Genomic DNA, 15,582 nt, shown 5'->3' on the forward strand with positions numbered 1-15,582 from the left:
TTATTTGACTAAAATTAATGTTTCTATGGATGTTGTACACTACATTCAGGTTCCTAAATTTCTCAGATTCACACAGGTTTGTGTTTATGGCTTGTCTACAGCTATAGTTTCAAATACCACCGATCTTGCCAAAGTTGATCTAGAGGTCTGTGTTCAAGCACTTTTGAAGGGGTTTTTCTGGCAGAAAATCTCACTCCTACTACACTCCCCCCTCCCTGTCTCACTAGCCTAGTGATCCCACACATTACTTGCCCCTCCCACATTCCCTGTCTCACTAAGCCTAGCAATAATCTCTCACCTTCCAACCCCCCTCCCCCTGTCTCCCTAGCTACCCTATTCTGCCCACTTCAGGAAGAGGGGAGGAGCCATTCCCCAGACACAGGAATACTTTGTAAATATTGATGGGGAGGGGGACAAGTAATGGTGACCTTCTGTTTCAGAAGCAATGAAACAGAACATCATTGACCGCTCCAGAGATATGGGTAATTGTATAATTATAGATATTTTTTATTTTTCAATTGAAGAAAATTAGAAGTTAGGCGGGGGTTATTTCTCAGAACAGAGGTCTTATAAATCAGTAATATACAAAAAGAGAAAAACATGGCCCGCACATCCCAATCTTATACATTGATCTAGTAGTGCTTCTCAGCAAATTCTACAATACTGAACATGAGGTTCTTAGTATACATATTGATCAAGGTGTATAAGCCCACTAGCCACTTCACGGCGACCTCTTTATAGTGGGTCCCTACTCTACTGGGTGTGGTGCCGCACAGCGACCGCCACAACCGTAACACGGCGCCCACAGGGCGAGCGACCCAGCGGTCCGGCAACACCCCTGCCACCAGACCAAGCCCCCAGGGCTCCGGGCCGCGCCGCCCCATGGGCACCGCACCACAGAAGCAGCAGACACCACGCAACACCACACCATGTGAACAGACTGGGGCAATATGGTAAGGTGAATTTTTGAGATCTGTTCACATGGTGTGGTGTTGCGTGGTGTCTGCTGCTTCTGTGGTGCGGTGCCCATGGGGTGGCGCGGCCCGGAGCCCTGGGGGCTTGGTCTGGTGGCAGGGGTGTTGCCGGACCGCTGGGTCGCTCGCCCTGTGGGCGCCGTGTTACGGTTGTGGCGGTCGCTGTGTGGCACCACACCCAGTAGAGTAGGGACCCACTATAAAGAGGTCGCCGTGAAGTGGCTAGTGGGCTTATACACCTTGATCAATATGTATACTAAGAACCTCATGTTCAGTATTGTAGAATTTGCTGAGAAGCACTACTAGATCAATGTATAAGATTGGGATGTGCGGGCCATGTTTTTCTCTTTTTGTATATTTCTTATAAATCAGTACCTCTGATGTTAGGTTCACACTAGGTTTCGTGGAGCATTCTAGTATCCTCTCTCCTAATGACTTCAGTCAATGAGAGACTCTTCCATTTGAAGAAAATGTGAAATCGAAAAGTCATCAAGATATATTGGAACAACATAAATTGGGTACGTTTGAGGCTGACGGGCTTAAGGCTAAGAAGGGAGGTTTTAGCTGATAATAGGATGATGGCCAAAGAGTTGTACCATTCAATGAATCTCCTCCCAAAAGCAACGGGCGTGAAGACAGGACCACCAAATGTGGAGGGTAGTGCCTAAGACATTGCAACCTATGTAGGCAATGAGGAACTAAGTAGGCCCTATGGAGACTTTTCAAAGAGTGTTCCATAAAGCCAACTCCTTTTACTGATGGATGTGCAACAGTCAGTCCATTGAACTGGAGTTGGAGGAGAATCAAGGTCCCATTCCCAGGTCACCAAAATGTCTAGCTTAGAGTCAAGGGGTGAGGTGTTCAGTAAATAATATATATAAATGACAGAGAGCCTCTACCCATTGCTCTATACAAGCAGAGTCTCTCAAAACTGGAGCAGAGTCTCTCAAAATTTCTGGATTTAGTGGGGTGAAAGAACACAGGAAGTGAAAGACCTGTGCAATCCTAAAAGTCTCTGAGGGAGGCGAGGCATATGTGTTGGCAAACTATTCCCTGGTGAAGACCTGCTGGTCGCAGAGGAAATTACTGAGAGAGTGAAACCAGGCGTTATAGGACCAGAGAAAAATAGAACCGCACTCCAGATGTAGTTATGCTTCTGAATTTCATTTATTTGGTAAGGCAAGGGGCATCCTAGATGTGAGGAATTTTGAAGGAATGTTTGACAACTGATCAGTAACAGAAATTATCCATAGATGGACAGCGAGCAATACCTACAGACTGGTCAATAAGACATTAACCCTGTCATATCACATCAATACGACATTCTGCTTTTATAGAAAAACAAGTCCTTTTACAGAAAGCTAGCCAATAAAAACCAAAACTGCATTAAACAATGTATAATATGCAGCATTTTCTTTACAAAAGGAGTCTTCAAGTTCGTAGCTATTACTTTTGTGCATGTCTGTATGTTTTTACAAATGCAAAATGTGTAAAGGAGCCTCTAACTGCCATATGTCATTTATTATTATGTATTATTTATGTTGTTTTCTCCCGATGCATTCCCTTTGTAATTGTAGAAGTTTGAGGCTTTTCTTCAGGAGCAGCAGGATTCTGTCATTAGTTAAAATATGATTTACTCATAAATGTGATAAAACGAGCAACTTCTCTTCAATGCTACTAATTATGCTAAGCACTTGGCATAAAAATACATAAATACATACATACAGTCTTTAAAATCTCTTGTTCTCTAGGTTGTATAGGTATGTACAGAATGTTCTGTGAGAGCTTTGCTAACAAGTGTTTTCATGTGAATAGTAAGGATTTGCAGTTCTGCTACAATATCCCACAGGTTACTTATACTGTATAGAAGACAATACTATGTTTTATAATGAACATCTTAAGGACACAGTATATTCTGGGCCCAGACTATGCAATCTCCATAAAGTGTTAATTATAAAACCTGGTATTGTTTCCATACAGTATGAGTAACCTGTCCCGACCTCTGTATTGCAATGTCCATAACACTTTTCTATTAACTATACTACACTTAAAGGGGTATTCCCACGTCGCATACTTGCCAGTCTTCACTGCTGTAAATTCTTCTTTCTTCCGGCTTTGTTGCATCATTGGTGGGCGGGGTTACATATGCAAAGCCAGCGGCAAGAAGTCGTCGCTTCTATGCCACTGGCCCTGCGTGTGTGCTCCCGATGCAGTTAGGCATCGGACGTACAGCCTTTACAATGCAATACAGACCCGGCATGAAGCCAGCAGCGGCAGGAGCGATGCTGCTATTCCGGAGGGGAGGGGGGGCGGAGGTGCGGAATAGCATCGCTCCTGCCGCTGCTGGCTTCATGCAGGGCAGGAGCGTAGCGATGTTGCAGGCACCTGTGCCGGCGTCTACACTCCCCGGCATCCGCCTCTCTATTACAGCAGATGCCGGGTCTGTATTGGCGGCCCCTTCCCACCCACCCCCCTCCCAAAGTGTAAAGTGTAAACTACCCCCCCCCCTCCAGGCTCGCTCCTGTGCACTTAGCCCCTCCTCCCCCCTGAGAGCAGGCAGATACATCACTTGACTTTTGACCAGATAAGTCAAGGGATGTGTCAACAGAGAAATGAATAAAGTAAGATAGTGGACAAACAAAGCAGTTTTGCTGAAGCAGTGTATTTAGGAAAAGTCTTACATTCACATTAACAAACAGTATAGATAGGATCCTTGTGATGGGACAACCCCTTTAACTATTTTTCTAATGTCCTAACTATATGGGTGTTTGTTCGTTGCATGACTAGTTGTAGTCTTTAGTTGACACCATTTTGGGATACATGTAATGTTTATTTATTTATTTATTTATTTATTTTTGGTGTCTATCTGAAAACAACCTGCAAAAGCATTTTCCTAACACTCATTACTTTTTAAATTAATTAATTTTAATTTGAATTTTTTTTTTGCTTTTACTGAAGGGGATAAAACCCCCCCTATAATTTCAAAGTTCAGACTTTTACGCAGTACTAGCCTCTGCCCGCGACTTCGTCTGCTTGTTGTTGGCATCGATGATCCACCTTTATTCAGTAAATTGCTGGCGTCAATGGTTTGCCTGCTCCAGCGTTTCAGCAGCTGTGAAGCTGGCCTACCACTGAACTTGTTCCTCACGCTATGCCCGTGATTGTTCCAGCATTTGAGCAGATCGCTGGGAAGCCATATAATGAGCATGTAGTTGGCGTCGATGATCTGCATGCTCCGGCATTTCGGCAGCTCTCAAGCTGTCCTGCTGCTGAACTTGTTCTTAGCACTGTGCCTGTGATTGTTAAAGCAGCTCGCTGGGACGCCATATAATGAGCGTGTTCTTGGCGTTGATGATCCGCCTGCTCCTGCGTTTTGGCAACAGTCAAGCTGGCCTGCCGCTGAACTCATTCCTTGCGCTCTGGCCATGATTGTTCTGGCATCTCAGCAGCATGTTAGGACGACATGTAATGAGCGTATTGTTGTACTCGATGATCCCCCTCAGCTCTGCTTAAAGAGAACTCTGTTGACTTTTGGATACCTTCATAGCTCTCGTTGTTTTACAATTTTGCAAACAAATTAGATTTTCTTTTTCCCGGCATGTTTAAAATTGGCAAACTGCCAATTTGGATTAAAGGTGTTTTCCCATCCAGTGTGTCAGCATTTTGCCTGGAGCAGATCAGATAATATGCAAATGCATGTACACAAAGGACTGAGAGTTAGCTGAGTGTTTACATAGAGAGATAACAGACCTGGGACCTGAGATAAGCTGCTGCCAATAGCAGTTTAATATAGTATGTGAATATAAATTCATAACAGTCATGAAGACATGTTATTTATTGGGATTAGAAGTAACCTATGTTTTAATCGAGGTTACACTCTATCTGTGTGCCAAATTTCATTCAAATCCGTTCAGCCGTTTTTGCGTGATTGAGTAACAAACCTCCAAACACACACTTTCACATTTATATAGTAGGATCTAATCTAATGAGTTTTCTATTTATTGTTTTATATTTGAAATGGGAAAGGGGGCACCTTCCAGCACTAACCATTTTTCTTCAATGTACTCTTTGGGTCTTGTTTATTAGAAGTTTTTTTTGTGTACACTAACACCAGAATTTATGGTGCACAGCATTTGTGACATATTTTTGAACATCATGCAACAAGGAACAAAAAATACTACTGGTTTGACACTTTTGAAAAATCAGTTTTGAAAAATGAGGCCTTGTCCTTTAAGCTGGGGCTGCATGTGGTGGAAATCCTGCAGTGGAAAAAAACAAACACAATGTTTTACAGTCTCTGCAAATTTGATGGGCTTTCAGTGAATCCCATCAACACATTGCGAAAAAGTATGTGCAGTGGGTACGCTTCGATTTTCTGGTTTTCCTATAGTTATAATGGAAGCAGAAAAGAAACCACTGCAGATTTTCTGTGAAATGCGCTGCGGGAAAAAACTGTGACGTATTGCCACTGCGGTTTTTCCCGTTCTCCTGTTTCGCTGTGGTCTGCTACGTGGGGCCTTAGCCTTAACGTGCTTTAGGCCATGGTCTTAAAGTCTAAAGGCTAAGAATGACTCGTGTCATTTTCATATGCTCTCCATAAAGTCATGTGCATGTGCTGTGTATGGCCACAGTTGTAGTTCCCTGGATTCCATATTATAGTAATGTAACATACAATGAAACTTGCCACTCTGTGCCTTCATGTAAAACCTTTAGATGTATGTATCCTCCATAACAGTATGTAGGCAGTGCATTATGAATTATTCATATGACTGTATGCATGTGCCCTTAGGTGTGTTCAAGAAGACAAATAAGATGGGTACTAGAGATGAGTGAACACTATTTGAAACAGCCGTATCGAATAGCACGCTCCCATAGAAATGAATGGACGTAACCGGCACGCGGGGGGTCAGTGGCCGGCTGCCGGCAAAGTCTGGGAGCGTGCTATGCGAAACGGTTGTTTCGAATAGTGTTCGCTCATCTCATGGATACCACTAATTTATCAAACATGGGAGTTCTGCATGTCAACAACAGAACAAAGAAGACACCGCTACGCAATAAAAATAAAGGGCATCCCATATATAACATATCTTTATGTCAAACACAATTGAAGACCAATAATAATTAAAAACACATATTTTCTAAAACAGGGGTTCCCAATACGTCGATCGCGATCTACCGGTTGATTGCAATGGACGTATGGGTCGATCGTGGGATGCAGCCAGGCATCCCCGCTGTCTGCTTCTTCACAGTGCAGGCTGAGAGTTATCTCTGGACCAGTGTCAGTAGATGACGCTCAGCCTGCGCTGTGAACACGCACTTGCAGGCCGTTCTTAGGGATGGAGGGGGCCAGGGTGCTGCTTCTTCTTCACAGCGCAGACTGAGAGTCATCTATGGACACTGGCAGGCGGGGCTGCCGCAGCCTCAGCCTACCAGTGTCCAGAGATAACTCAGCCTGCGCTGTGAAGAAGCAGACAGCGGGGATGCCTGGGCGGCCACCTCTCACAATCCGCCTGACCACGCCCACATGCCCAGCCCCACCCAGACACTCCACGCCCACAGGCCCGCCCCGGTCCCGCCCACAATAAGTGGGTAGTCTATCTTAGGGCTTGGTCATTTAAAGAAGTAGCTCACATGCTGACAAAGTGTGAGCACCCCTGTTCTAAAATATAGTGGTGTTCCAAACCCAAGAAGTCTGAAAATCAATCAAAACACATACCCAACAATGCATAGCTAGTACATGAAGTAATTTACTACAACGTGAAAAAGTATTCATCACCTAAATAACACAATTCATGAAGAAAATATGGGACCATGACAGTGGGGGCACTGGAGTGTCAGGGACAGGTGAGGGTTTTTTTCTTTGTTTTTTTTTTTTCTTTTATTTTTCACCTCCCATTTTTGACACGTTCTTTAAAAACTTTTTTTTATAAAACAAAACACACCATAGTGACCTAGATACATTTGGAATCCTACATCTACTAAACTATTTTGATCCTTCTATAAAGTTAACCTTGAGCTTTTAAGCTAAAAAATATTTCTGTATGAATATTGAAATGACAAGTTTAATGAATGCAAACAACTTAAGAAGCTAAATGTCTTTTATATTACAATTATCATTTTTGAAGGTTATGTGGAAAACTAGGTTAGTTTGTGTTCTGATTTTTTTTTTTTTTTTTTACATAAACTTTAGGAAGTGATGTTAATGTACAACATATGCCAAACAAATATATATCGCTGGTATAGGCCATTGCTATAACTGTTAATGGTTTGTGGCCTGTAATGCTTACATTTGGGAATGAAGGGGCCATAGCACTGGTTTAGCAGTGTGTTCCTTATGCCATTTGTCTCCTTTAGAGCAAGATTGTTATGCCCCACGCTACTCTGATATGCCCTCTTTCCCTCCTCCCTTCTTTGAGTGATACGGCAGGATTCAGCTTGTGAAGGAGTTCTGGAGTGTGATGTCACAGCAATTAGAAGCATAATTTGGTTTTCTCCATACAGAATCCTTCGAGAACTTTTCTTAGCCTGAGAATAAGAATTGACCAAAGGACCACAGTAAGCTCCATACCTATCCAGCCTTTCCACCTGACCACATACATATGTTTAGGTGTAAAGGATGCAATATGACCTAATAACACTGCACAGATGTTTGATATAAGTTCCGGGATAGCGGATCCATCAGTACAGAATTGTTCAAAGGCCCCAGGCCGAGGGAGGGCGGACACATCTAATATAGAGGAGTAAAAATGCAGTATTTGTTAATAGCTATAGGATTCTGTGGAAGACAAAAAATACTGGGGCTGCAAGGAAGAAAATGGAAGAAAGTGGCATGTAAAGAGTTCTCCCAGGTCTTCTGGACAAAAAAATGGAAACAGGACTACCAGAATATTTATGTTGGAAGGGTCTCAAATAGGTAGCACCTGTTTATCACATGATCATAGACCATTATCACATGAGCATGGACTGATTTTTATCCACAGGGAGTAAGCCAAATGAATAACAGCAGGTATAGATCTAAAACACCGTGAGGAATTGTTACAGAAAGTATATTGGAAAACTGTACATCTTTTTATTATACAAACAAAATTTCTCTCAATATTGTTCTGAAAGTGGCCAACCCCTTTAAGGTCTCTGATTAGGGCTTCCTGCAGCCAAGTATAAGCGGTTCGGGACTGATGCCAAGGACCAAAGCTGTTCAGAGTTGGGGGGGAAAATACTTTTTTTTAAACTATTGTTTGGGCGAGCATGTGCATTTTTTTTTTATTAGGCTGGAGAAAGTGAAAAAAACAAAACTCAACTGTCCCCGATGCTCCGCTGCCTCCCAGCACGGCCAAGTCCTGCCAATCCATTGTTGTCTTCCGGCATAAGTCCCATCTACACATGACCGCTGAGGCCATTCAGCAGCTTCAGCTAAAGGGATCTGGGACGTCACAGCTTGCTAGAAGTTTCACTTCAAGAATATAGCTGAGCTGCAGGACTGGACCATGCTGAGAAGACACCGGAGCACCTCCCCCAGCCTATTTAAAAATCTCTCTAAGGTTTACTGTGCCAATACAGTCTGGCAGATAATCTCCTGTTGCATTGATGTGACAACTTGCCTGTTTAGTTGAATGTGTAATAATGAATGGGGGGAGGGGACCTACATTTCCAACTATGTGTATGGGCAGCTTAACATTTTTACTAATCTCGAGCCATTATCTGTTATTCTTTTGAAGCTTAATAAACAGCAGCTACAGACTATACGAGAGAGATTCCAGGCTTTCCTTAAAGGCGACACGCAAATAGTGGCTGATGAAGCTTTTATCAATGCTGTTAGGAGTTACTATGAGGTAAGTGAACCGATATATTCTATAACCATCAACCTGGAGGTTGGCATTTCTATTAAAAGGGGTTTTCCCTTTGGAGAGGGATACCATGAATTTTCTGATATAAAGGAATCGCTAAATAGAGTTAGAACAAACCATGAGGATTTATTTTCTAATGTTTGAAAACATCCCTAAAATTGTATTAATAAAAGATGATGACCTGTAAGCTATAGAACGTAAAGGGGTATCCTGGTAATAACCAGTCATCTGCTAGCCACAGCTTAGGGGATGACTAATAGGTGGGGAAGGGAAGGTAGTGATCCCAACCAATCATGAGAATGGGGTTTCTATGTACCCTATATGAATGGAGTAGCAGGTAGTACCTTCAAGCTATCACACCATTCATATCACGGGACTGCCAAAGTGGAGAAGAGTACAGCACTTCACTTTCTCAAGCAGTCCTAGTGAAGTGGCAGCTCAGGTGCCAGCTCTTCCATTTATGTGGGGCACAAGGACACCTATTGAGACCCCCCCCCCCCCCCCCCAACATTCTATAACTGTAATCTCCTATCCTATGGAGTGGGGGCAAATTTGTGCTTATCTTGAATACCACTCTAATAAGGATGACAGACAACTGATAATATCAACGTTTGAAACTTGAGTTCTACAAGTTTACTACTGTCTAATAGGTTTTCTTGAAAAGTGATCGAGTGGCCAGAATGGTACACAGTGGAGGATGCTCTTCAAATGACTTCAGGGAAGTTTTTAAAAAGAATATTGAAAAAAGAGTACGAAGTTTACCGGAGATCGATGGATTAAGCAAAGAAACTGTTTTAAGTTCATGGATTGCAAAATACGATGCCATCTATAGAGGAGAAGAAGATCTACGCAAACAGCCAAACAGGATGGCTCTTAGTGCGGTGTCAGAACTTATACTTAGCAAAGAACAACTTTATGAAATGTTTCAACAAATATTGGGAATCAAAAAATTGGAGCATCAATTGCTGTACAATGCTTGCCAGGTAGGTGTATGTAACTTCATTATATGCATTTATTATTATTATTATTTTTAAACCATTTCAGTCTACAATCTATATATTTAAAGGGTTTGTCCATTAATTACAGATTTTTGCCCAGAGGCCAGGGAAGGTAAAAATAAATAATTAACCTATACACTTCTGTCCCTGGCGCTCGCTCCGATGTCCCAGGCTGCTGTCTGGCCCAACACAGCCCGGGGTCTTGTTCCATCAGAAGTCCTTACCACATGTGATCGCTGAGCCCAATCAGTTGCCTCAGTGGCTTAAGGAAAGGACCCGGGATGTCACTCATACGCCATATGTGACATCCTGATTCCTTTCTTTAGGCCACTGAGGCAAGTGATTGGCCTCAGCAGTCTCGTGTGGCGAAGACTCCCACTGGAATAAGTTCCTAAGCGCTGCTGGTCCAGACAGTGGACACTAGTGCAGCTGAGCTGAATGTAGGCATGTTCATGTTGGACAGGATGTATTCATGCTCCCATTCAGTTCAATGGGAGCGCTAGAGATCGCTGAAATACATGTGTCTTGTACAGCAGGTGCATGCCTACATTCAACCTTCTGAGACCCCACCAGACTGACCCCTTTAAATGAATCCCTGGAGAATAATTAATCTCAATCACTTTTGTGTTATCAGAGCATATATACTTTATTTATTTCATTAATCATGGTCATATATTTACCACCTTTACCTTTATCATGTTGTTGTAAGTATTATATTTGTATAGTCTTTCTACTGTGCATCAATATATGCCTATTTGTACCAACCACTATTTATTCTTCTGGTTACTGTATACACATTTATTCACCCAAGGTTTTTCATCTGCAGTGAGGCTATTGGGTCCTTTTTTAGCTTGGCATGCATAATGCTAATCTTACATTTTCCTTTCTTTTCAGTTTAGGTTTAGTTTGTCCCCATTTTATGTACCTGACATAGGCCATTGATTTGGTTGTCCCAGAGAGCACATCCATTATGTTTTTGTCACTGTAAGTTTGGATGGAAGCCATGTTTTTGGTTGGTTTGGCTCTTTTGTGTGTTCCATGCAATCCACTGCCCACCCATAGTAATGATGTATATAAATGTCAGTAATGTTCTGTGATTTTGGTACAATGTTATATCATGGTTTCAATATAGGAACTCATATGTCTTAGGGGCCATTCACACGGAGCATAATAGCGTGGATACCATGCATATTATGGCGCTTACCTGTGCGGGATTGGCGGAAAAGTCCGCATGGTAAAAAAGCCTCCCCATAGAACTCTATGGGAAGGCTTTTTTACCATGCGGACTCTGCCGTCGATCATGCACGGATGCCACACGGGAAAGCGCCATAATACGAGCTGTATCCGTGCCATTTTGTTCCATGTGAGTGGCCCCTAACAAACTTTTGTGCATTATCACCCACTAGGACGGTTTCTGCTTTTCTCTTATAGCTTTGGATCAGGAATTGAATTTGGATGTTTGTCTATATTATATTGTGGGGATAATGTCTTTCCTTAGGGAGAGACCACCTTCTCAAGTGTGTGGAGACTTATACAGCCATAGTTGCTCCTCTGCAAAGGAACATGGGAAGAATATGCAAATCTGTCTTTTAAGATGTAAACAGGGAGACAGTGCCTCTGTTATGCTGCCCTCTATAGCAAGCACCCTGAACAACATGCCCGACTTCCCAGAAGCCTTTGCTGCATGATGCGAGGTTATAACCAAATCAATTTCTCACCTACGGACGGCACCGTTTCTGTCTCTTTGGACTTCATCAGCGCAGCCTAGAGAGAATTGATTTGGTTTAAGTGAGAGGCTGAAAGACCAGATTGTGGGGATAACGTCTATCCTTAGGGAGAGACCACCTTCTCAGGTGTGTGGCGACTTATACAGCCATAGTTGCTCCACTGCAAAGGAACATGGGAAGAATATGCAAATCTGTCTCCCAAGATGTAAACAGGGAGACAGTGCCTCTGCTGCCCTTTATTCAGGGTGCTTGCTATAAAGGGAAGCATAACAGAGGCGCTGTCTCCCTGTTTACATCTTGGGAGACAGATTTGCATATTCTTCCCATGTTCCTTTGCAGTGGAGCAAACTATGGCTGTATAAGTCTCCACACACCTGAGAAGGTGGTCTCTCCCTAAGGAAAGACGTTATCCCCACAATATAATATAGACAAACATCCAAATTCAATTCCTGATCCAAAGCTATAAGATAAAAGCAGAAACCGTCCTAGTGGGTGATAATGCATAAAAGTTTGTTAGGGGCCACTCACATGGAGCAAAATGGCACGGATACAGCTCGTATTATGGTCTCTCCCTAAGGATAGATGTTATCCCCATAATCTGGTCTTTCAGCCTCTCACTTAAACCAAATCAATTCTCTCTATGCTGCGCTGATGAAGTCCAAAGAGACAGAAACGGTGCCGCCCGTAGGTGAGAAATTGATTTGGTTATAACCTCGCATCATGCAGCAAAGGCTTCTGGGAAGTCGGGCATGTTGTTCAGGGTGCTTGCTATAGAGGGCAGCATAACAGAGGCACTGTCTCCCTGTTTACATCTTGAAAGACAGATTTGCATATTCTTCCCATGTCTATATTATGTACAAGTCTCTGATATTTGAGGGAAGGGCTGTTGTATCTTGAGACTAAGAATAAAATATCTTTCCATATCCTCTGCATATTGATTAACTTTTGTGGTATGCAGGGTTAGGCTGTATTTTTGGGACACTTTGGGGATGTTGGGGACCCTATAAGGATACTCTACTTGAGTACAGTTATTTTTGGGTTCTATATGTGCACTAGTAAGGCTGGGAACTTTTATGGGAGCAGTTTGATTAGCACATTTATTTTGGGGACATTGCAACACATTTTAATAGTGATAGAGTGATGGACACAGAGCTCTCTCCATATGTCTGTTGACATTGACTATTATGTAAACAACCTGAACAACAAGCTTTTTCACACAGTGTTTGTTTGCTTTTGCAACAAAAGCAAAGTAAAAGACATGACAGACGAAAGCTTCCATCATGTTTTCTTTTTTTGAATGCAGGCGGACACCAGAGGGAGGAGGCTCCATCTGCTTTTTATAGTTAATATCAGTTGCTATTATCCTATGGCTGTTGACAAATTATAGCTGAATTTTAGAATATATTGTACATCAAATTGTTTATCCTAATCTTACCAGCTATAAACCATAGAAACCAACATTGTCATAGACATTAATGCTAAATTGCCATTTTTGATTATTTTGCAATCACTACATATGTAATATGTATTACAATGAATTCAACATTAACATAACATAGTAAATTAGCAACATACGATCTGTGTCTAAGACTTCCCTTTCTTATATGTGATGATTTCATAAATGTATACTAAAGGCTGTGACCAAAGTGTCCAAGGATTTCCATGTTTCTAAGGCAACACTTGCACATAAATTGAATAGCCAAGCTGTAATAAAGATATTGCTAAGAGTTTAAGATAACGTATGGAACATACATGGATGAATCATTTGTTTTGGTTGTCTGTGATTTATAAAACAATGACTATTTATTATAAGTCAGGATTTTTTGGTTCACACTTGTAAGTGTAAGCTGTAAATTATGGTGTGCAACATCAATATTATCATAATCAGACATAAATTTGCTACGCAGCAACGTTAGAATTTCTTTAAAAGAATCTACAAAATTGTTATGTAATGTGATAAACGCTAATGATCATATTGAATTCATTTTTTCAGCTGGATAATGCAGATGAACAAGCTGCCCAGATCCGCCGTGAGCTTGATGGGCGTCTACAAGTAGCAGATCAAATGGCAAAGGTGAATGGTGTCTTAAATAATCTATATTTTTTTTTAAAGAAGAGAACAAGGTGCTGTAGTTGTATTTTGGACGTTTTGCCTACTTTCCGTAGTAATGCAAGTATGCTTACAATTCTGACCGTTCAGTATCCATTGTACCAGCTTGAACTAGTTTTTTTCTCAGCAGCTGTAAAAAGCTGGCGGGTCAGGCTGTTTCTAAGTTATGTATTTTGTCAGCTTTTAACCAATAGTTGAGGCAAGGTAATGCCCCTGGCTTAGTAGTGACAACATATGCCAGAATTATTCAGGGTCAGAATCTTTTATGTATTTTTCTATTGTGATCAGAACATATGACCTTTTAAAATGGCTATAGTGGTTTTTTTTTAACTTGTGAACAGTTGCAAAGTTAGGCTGAAGTTAAAAAAGAAATTGCTTGTTCCTTTACCATATCTGCCACCTACTGAAGTCCTATTCATTCTTTTAAAGGAGAAACTATTTCCAAGGTTTCTAACAAAAGAAATGGAGGTAATGTTCATAGAGGAACTGCGTGCTTCAGTCAATTTACTAATGGCCAACCTAGAAAGTCTTCCAGTATCTAAAGGGGGTCCTGAGTTTAAACTGCAAAAGTTAAAGCGCTCGCAGAATTCTGCTTTTATGGACATTGGAGATGAAAGTGATGTGCAGCTATCGAAATCTGATGTTGTGCTCTCCTTTACACTAGAGGTACAGTATTTTCTTTTTAAAGGTTGCAGAGATGCCTATTTAGATGTACCTGTAAAATTCTGTACAAAACAAAGCAGGACATTCGTAACCAGTACAGTACAATGGTATAGCCATGGCCTTCTTCTTTTATATTAGCAGGATTCCTGTGAACCCATTCCATTGTAACATGCTCCCATTTACTTAGACACTGTCTAAGTCATCACTTAGGGTATGGCCATCATAAATCAGCAAGGCAAAACCATAAACTTGTTTTTTAATCTATCATAAAAATATGCATCTCTTCATGAAATAACAAAGCTAAATCAAATGTATAAAAACAGCCAGTGTATGTTCTAAAAATAAAATGGTTTTGCCTATAATAGCGTTTTTGACAACAAGGGAGAGGGTAGACTGTTTTCTTGACAGGTCACTGTTTTCTAATCAAAGGGCCATTGGAATGGATGTTATCCCTAGTTCACCGTGAATGAAACCCTATGCAAATCAAATGGTATCACTTCTACCCTTTCAAGAGCATTCCCACAATTCTTGTCCTAATATGATAGCTAGAAATTCCCTAACTATCTGCAATGGGTTTCCTCTAATAGTATATCATGATTCATCAGGTGATCTATGGTAAAAGGGAAACACAAACACAGAAACCAATGCGGAGTATACTGAAAAGTGGGCCAAAAGAAAAATCGTACACACTGGGGCAGTGTGTCACTTTAATATCATTATTTTGTGATTCCCAAGAATCATCCTCATTATTCTCCTAGGCGACCAGAGCTTGTAGCCTTGTAGCAGGGGTGAACCTGCCCCTTTTGCCGCCCGAGACGAAGTGCAGAAAGCCGCCCCCCCCGCCGGGGGAGGGGGTGGAGCGGGGGTGTGGCTTAGCGGAGGGGCATGGCTTAGCAGAGGGGCGTGGCTTAGCGCCGTTCGCCGGCAGAGAGCAGGCCTGAAGACTGCCTGCGCTCTGCCTGAGCGTGCAGGGAGGCTGCTGGAGCAGCGCTGCTTCAGTGGCCTCCCCAAACCACCGCTCCGTGCTAAGCCAGTCCAGGACAACTTGTCCTGGACTGGCTTAGGTTAGCAAAAATGCCGCCCTCCCTGAGGCCCTGGCATAGCGCCGCCTGAAGCACTCGCTTCAGGTCGCCTCATGGGAGGTGCGGCACTAAAGTCCAAGCTTAAGCAGAAAACAAAAGAAGTCACATATAGTCTAAATTTAGTGAGACAAGTTCATTCCCAGAGTAAGGGGGTAAAAGAGGATAGAAAAACTGACAATAGGAC

The 15,582-nt window shown here is 42.1% G+C and overlaps 1 protein-coding gene across 4 annotated transcripts in view; it reads left to right on the top strand.

Annotated features, from left to right (window-relative positions):
* Positions 1-15,582, top strand: part of CADPS2 (calcium dependent secretion activator 2) — a 283,863-nt gene that overhangs the window by 30,185 nt on the left and 238,096 nt on the right. For all 4 annotated transcript variants that reach the window (XM_075274223.1, XM_075274224.1, XM_075274225.1 and 1 more), the window contains exons 2-5: positions 8,690-8,803; positions 9,469-9,801; positions 13,537-13,617; positions 14,083-14,319. In XM_075274223.1, the coding sequence (XP_075130324.1) occupies positions 8,690-8,803; positions 9,469-9,801; positions 13,537-13,617; positions 14,083-14,319 (765 nt within the window). The remainder of the gene's footprint in view (positions 1-8,689; positions 8,804-9,468; positions 9,802-13,536; positions 13,618-14,082; positions 14,320-15,582) is intronic.

The sequence above is a fragment of the Leptodactylus fuscus genome, chromosome 5 (assembly GCF_031893055.1).
Source record: "Leptodactylus fuscus isolate aLepFus1 chromosome 5, aLepFus1.hap2, whole genome shotgun sequence".
In the NCBI taxonomy this organism is placed as follows: domain Eukaryota; kingdom Metazoa; phylum Chordata; class Amphibia; order Anura; family Leptodactylidae; genus Leptodactylus; species Leptodactylus fuscus.